Source organism: Conger conger, chromosome 11, assembly GCF_963514075.1.
Source record: "Conger conger chromosome 11, fConCon1.1, whole genome shotgun sequence".
In the NCBI taxonomy this organism is placed as follows: domain Eukaryota; kingdom Metazoa; phylum Chordata; class Actinopteri; order Anguilliformes; family Congridae; genus Conger; species Conger conger.
Window position 1 is genome coordinate 45,441,833 of NC_083770.1, and position 6,393 is coordinate 45,448,225.

Sequence of the window (6,393 nt, forward strand, 5' to 3'; positions counted from 1 at the left end):
AGGGTGATATTTTTAGTCGTCAGTCGACTAAGTAGATAATGGCGGCGCATTCTATGCCAGCTAGAAATGAACTTGTGTAATACCATGCCACGGGGGTTAATGGTCTGGTCTACTCGAGGGGAGAGGAAGAGAGAGACAGCAGGCACTGAGATTAGATAAATTAATACATTATCAAATAATAAATCAATGTATCTGATATATAATCTGGGTTTGGGGGGGGGGGGGTTGCCACATGCGTGTGGAATGACTTGTGCTTGCCACTACGCAAATACTTTCACAGCCAAATTGCCCATCAGCTGTGCAGAGACCATCATATTTGACATCAGTGGCAAAGCAACACAGCAGGCAGACGTACATAGTCAGAACCCAACTTCTTGCTGGCAGGAAAAAAAGTATGAGAAATCTGTGATCTGGTTTTAACAATACCAATTAAGGGGTTTAAGATGTCAACATTCTGCTGCTTAAGAGGGATGTCTTAAGTCAGGATTTTACACATGGTGGCTCTGAATTTAGTTGTTCTTCAGTATTGCAGTCCTTCGAGGGTTACAAAGAGATTGTAGCAAAGATTGGGAGCACCATCTAGTGGTTAGAAGCCAGCAGAGCAATACATTACAGAAGGTAATTTGGTTGGTCACGTTCAAGCGATTTGCTAGTCTCTATCTCACTCTCAAGGGACGGCCTCTTTTACCCAAACGATAGCTTAATTTAATAATTTGCCGGACGTCCAATTTTAATTACCGTTCTCTTCAACTATCGCGCGTTTGTTGATTCAGTTACCTTACTTGTGAGCCATGTTCATGGAGTTCCTCATTTAATTTCATCCGACTTTCCTCGTCAAGACCGAACTGCTAAAATACGTGATGTAAGTTGTATGTATACACTGAACACTGCGCACACACATTCGCCGCTTAAGAGAGCGCAACATTTGAAGCGAGTGAGCCACCAAGCACATCAAATCCATACATGCTGCATTTAGGCGAATGAAGTCCGCATCAAAACTTAAAACTCGCGAGTCTCTACCTTTTGTGATGCGAAGACTCGGTTTTCCGTTTAATTCTGTGCTTTCAATCAGTTGCACACTTGCCTTTTCACTTCAAGTTTATTTTAAAGCGTTGCACCTGCCAATCAAAGGCTCCACCCCTCTCCCATCCATTTCGTACACGAAATCCACCTTTCATCACGACGGCCGGCACCTTATTGCTTTAACCGTATGGGTCTACAGTAAATTAGAACTGTAATCCCGATAAACCATGCGCAAAGTTACAATAAACAGCTTTCCATTACACATCTCCAGCTAGTTAGTTAATATTAGCCTTCAGTTTAGCAATGTCATCGGATTGCAAACTAGCTGTAGATTTCTAAATAACGATACCAGAGCAAGAATAAACTGATTTAAAATGAGCGTATTCCGTATGGCAGGGGTAAATGCCAACACGTCAACTAGTGAAGCCAGCCGCTTGGCGGATCTCAGAAAATGGCAACAAGTCACGATCGTGGACGGACTGTGGGGGTGGAGCCTTGGGTTGTGCAAGTGAGGCATCCAAATAACCAGACCTTGCAGTGAAATGGCAAATGTCCAATTCACGAGTTTAGTTTTAAAAAAGACATGTGGTATCGTGCTAGCTTGAGATATGAATTAAGTTTTTAAACATTAGTCACGTTCCTTTAATTCAAGACAAGTCACAAGTCACTTTCAAATGGTTTATTACTTTGAATTTGAATACAAAAACCGGGTGACAAAATATTTACAGTTAATATATCTACACGTCCTGGGCGAATGGTTTAACCCACTGAATATGAGGGAGGGAGAGCGGAGAAAAAAAAGATGGTGGCATATAAGTTAATTTGGGACAAGTGCTACCCATTTCACAGATGTAGCAAGTGACTTAACGTCATAACCATGCTCCACTGAACCTTAAACTCCTCAACCCACCAACCATACTAAAGTATGTTAGGCAGCCAGCCATTTTATCAGTTAAGCAACGTTCAATTCCTCGACTGCAGGGTACACTAAAACATTTCATTCTACACCACTGCCTCTTGTTGATATAGAGCAGCTGAACAGGCTCAGGTGAGACACCATTTTATGTCCATCTAAATGGATCGGGGAGCAAAACAAAAACAAACAAAATGGCAGCAAAAGGCAAGAATCGAGTTTAAGAAAAAGAAAAAGAAAGAAAGACAAGAATCCAGGAACAGGAGGCATTCATAACAGCCAACCTTTTAAACAGTTACGCTCAAGTGTCAAACACCCCCCAGCCTCCCCCCAAGGAAGTGCCACACCACTCCATCTTTTAATTTCCTTCTCCACTCCATCTTTTATTCTCCTTCTCCACTCTGTCCCGCGATTATGAGGCTTCTTCGTCGATCTTGGGTGCCAGGTAGTATTTGACGTGGCCCATATCGGCGATCTTGTACTCCACCACTGTGAGGAAAAGGACCCAACACATGCGTATAAGGCGTGTGCATTAGAACGTGGGCAGAGAAAAGTCCCGACACCAGTCGGTCACAACACGAGTAACGCACAAAACTTGCTCAAATAAAATTGTTTTCTCAAGATACATTTTTCAAGTGGGCGCATTTTGGCCATGCTTCATGTACAATTTAGAGGGGACTGCCCTCGTCTTGGCGAAGCTGAACAGGAAAGCCATCCAAGAATTTAATAGAAACAATATAAATGGCACCAATCTGCCTGCATTTAATTTGTCATTAACCAGAGAAACAAGCCAATTTCTCAATTAGCTTCACCGGACTATTTAAAGGCATTGTAATTTCTGGCCTGCCCAACATTGCTTACCCAGGGGGATATCTGCAGACATACTGAGGATGACCGTCTTGGAGAGCGGCGTGGCCTTGGTGAAGAAGTTGAGGTAGTTGAGAGCAAAGATGAGCTGTACTGGCTCGTTCATCTCAATGGTCACCTGGAGCAGGTATAAAATCAGAAATAATCCTTCAACTCTGAAATCACCCCACGTCACGTCAGACCTCTAAAAACCCACCCATACCCTCCACCGAAAATCCACAAGCAGAAACTGTTCTGGTGGTTAAACTTAGACTCCCCAAGTTTTACCATTTTATTGCCTCAACGTACAGAGTACAGCCAGCCTTATAACTCAAAACTATACTAGATTATACAGCATGATTATACAGTATATAATCCAAAGTTGTTGTTCAACATATAGTCTGAAAACCACTGAAAAAATATTACATTACATTATTGGCATTTGACAGACGCTCTTATCCAGAGCGACGTACAGTTGATTAAACTAAGCAGGAGACAATCCTCCCCTGGAGCAATGCAGGGTTAAGGGCCTTGCTCAAGGGCCCAACAGCTGTGCAGATGTTATTGTGGCTACACCGGGATTAGAACCACCGACCTGACGTGTCCCAGTCATTTACCTTAACCACTACGCTACGCTACAGGCCGCCCCAAATATGAATAATTCTTATTTTATTGTCTTAACACGGATGAGGCTGCGCTAGCACTCACCGCCTCCTCCTCCTTGTCCACGTTGCTGGTCTGGGACAGCTTGACGTTCCCCGTGCCCAGCTCGCCGTTGGCGGAGAACATCACCCCGTCCTTGGCGCAGGAGATCATGACGGCGTCGCCAATCTGAGAGAGGTCCCTGCAGATCCGGGCGAACTCCCCCGAGGGCATCTTCACGACGCAGCTGTACTCCTGCTCCTGTACGGGGAGAGGACAGAGAGACGGACGGGACCGCGGTCACGGGGGGGCGGGGCACAGCCGGAAATCAAGGGGAGGGCCAAGCCACAGGGGCGGGAGACTCCTCTTACCGGGATGCCCAGCTGCTCCACGTCCAGGTCCATCAGCTTCATCTCGTAATCGGACACCTTCTCCTGATCTGAGGGGAGAGAGGCCATCAGCACTCACGCAGGACGCCTCCGGATCAAGACCTATCCAACCGTGTGGTAAATGGCTGGCATTTATATAGCGCCTTTATCCAAAGTGCTGATGCTACACTCACACATGCAACATGGCGATTGGCTGCCATGCAGGCACCAACCAGCTCGTCAGGAGCATTTGGGGGTTAGGCGTCTTGGAGGGTTGCCAGTTTGATCCCACATCAATTGTACAGCGCTTTGGATTAAGGTGCTATATAAATGCCAACCTTAACGAGTGACGGTGAATTAGAGGTCCGTTCTAATGGCATTTGAATGGCTTTTATTTTCAGGTCTATAGGAACAATTGTGCATTAAGGAAGGACAAATACTCACTGACGGTCTCAAACACCAGGGCCAGTGTGTCAGCATTATCCTCCGCCCGCAACGTAATGATGTCTTCATTCCCAGCACACTTCAGGATCTTTGACATACTGTGGACAGGCCGATCGGTTAGTCACAGGGAACAATAGACTTCAAACCCGCCCAACACATTCCGCTTGTGTTGACCAATACTATAGATCTATCCCAAGTTCATTCACAATATTTATGTCCAACCCAACAAATGATTATTCAGAGAAGGGGCTAAAACCATAGTTTTAGATTCAATCCTGACAGCATCCAACAGCAATCAATACCCGGGCACGTAAACTGCAAGGAAACGGATTTTGAATCTTATTAACATTTAGCGAAATCACTGGCATATTTGTATCAGTAACCTACAGGTCACTTTGCAGTTTGGACAGTCTCTGGCAACCACATTCAGCTTTCCTAGTAAAGTCTTTCTTGATAGTTTTCAACGCGGATGAGACACCACAATATTATAAACGAGCAGCCACATAGCTAAGGGAGCTACTTAATTGGGTTAGGTTTTATTAAGCATCATTACTTTAATTGCACATGACGTAGGGCTACCTTCAAATCGAAATGATTTATTGAACTGACTACCGTTAGATCGCTAATGTAAACACTGACATATGGGATTAGACCTCTCCCAATAAATTGTGGATATTAACGAAGTCTTAGGTGACGTGTAAATATGAATTGAAAGTACCTTACATTCTGCTATAGGTTATAACACGTCACACTCCCGCCAACAAGTGTACCAAATGTATGGTTGGCGCCGAAATGACGTCAGAGGCTTAATTCAAATGGCGCATTTCGCAGTCTTAAAGCTGACATTTGGAATAAATGACCGCGCAATCTGTAGCAACAACAGATCAATAATCTAATCTAATTTAGAATATTAGCTAAATGGCTATTGCAAACTGTTAGATTATCAATAACCACACGCACTTTGTCGGCCTGCAATCGGTTATTGCCATCAGCAAGTGTAGCTTACCATAGCAAGCAAATTTGCTAGCTAGTTTACAGTCAGCTAAATTGCACACTACACGATTTCAAGCCAAGCACTGGACATGATTAAGATGGATAAAGACAATAAATTGCATGACAATTGCACAACTAACGTTAGTCAGCTGAAAACGAAAAATGAAATCCTCCGCCTGCCCTCTCACCTGCTCAAATTGACACCCATAGCCAGGTTACGGTCACAGCGGTAGGAGTCGAACCCATCGCTGCGGAGGGTGAGTTGTACCAGGGAGACGTGAGACGAATCCATACTCTGTAATGAAATTCCTGAAGAACTAACGTCCCAACAAGCTTCTGTGATCAGGTCCTTCAGCGCCTCAAGAACCTTCTTAAGAATGGAACCCTGAACTAGCCTTGCCTCAAACATGATTGTGCGAAGAGTCTTTTACAAGTAAAGTAAAACTATAAGGCACACGTACTTCTTCACAAACGTACTGTGACGGTGAAAATGGCACAGATTTTTACAGCGAAATTGCTCAAAGCAAGTGGCGAACTACTTGTGCTAACAGCACCTCTAACTAGCCGGGGACAAAAACTCAAACTGTGTTCGCGCGCGCTGTCGAGTTCTTTTAATCAGCCGGCTTTTCTCTTCCGTCATTTCCGTTCAGCCCACGGACTCCTCCCATAATGAAACTGTGACAAACTGCAGCCATTTTGGATCAAATGTATTGTGGATACCGATGTATGCATCTGACGTTCATTTTGAGCCAAAATGGTCTTTCTGGCTCGCTTTGACGACCGCCCAGTGCCCACAAGGAAAGGACGAGTAGATTTAGAGTTAGAAATGGCGCCAAAATACAGTTGTTGGAATTTTCGGTGTTGACCAAGCGCATTTCTAAATAGCCTAAATAGTACCAACTGCATTCTTATACCTTTATTCTGGGACCCCAATACAAATGGCTGGATAGATTCTCAAAACTAGAGCTAAATTAGACATGTAATGAATGTAGCAGTAATTTATTTTACAAAAAAAAAAATCATATTTTCAGTTAGTTTCATGAATATTATTGCAATAATAGTACTCAATACAGTTCCAACGTCCAGGCGTTTGGTTGACTTGTGCCATGTGTGTGCTGCACTTCGGGTCATTTGTGCATTCACTGGCTCAATTTCCATGTTAGC

General features: G+C 44.1%; 1 protein-coding gene across 1 annotated transcript; it reads right to left on the minus strand.

The window, feature by feature from the left end:
- Positions 1 to 1,687: 1,687 nt before the first annotated feature.
- Positions 1,688 to 5,831, minus strand: LOC133140543 (proliferating cell nuclear antigen). Its single transcript, XM_061260556.1, has 6 exons — positions 5,418 to 5,831; positions 4,237 to 4,334; positions 3,796 to 3,863; positions 3,491 to 3,685; positions 2,798 to 2,921; positions 1,688 to 2,425 (listed from the first exon to the last, which is right to left on the minus strand). The coding sequence occupies exons 1-6, from the start codon at positions 5,636 to 5,638 to the stop codon at positions 2,349 to 2,351; spliced, it is 783 nt and encodes a 260-aa protein (XP_061116540.1). The 5' UTR covers positions 5,639 to 5,831; the 3' UTR covers positions 1,688 to 2,348.
- Positions 5,832 to 6,393: the final 562 nt, after the last annotated feature.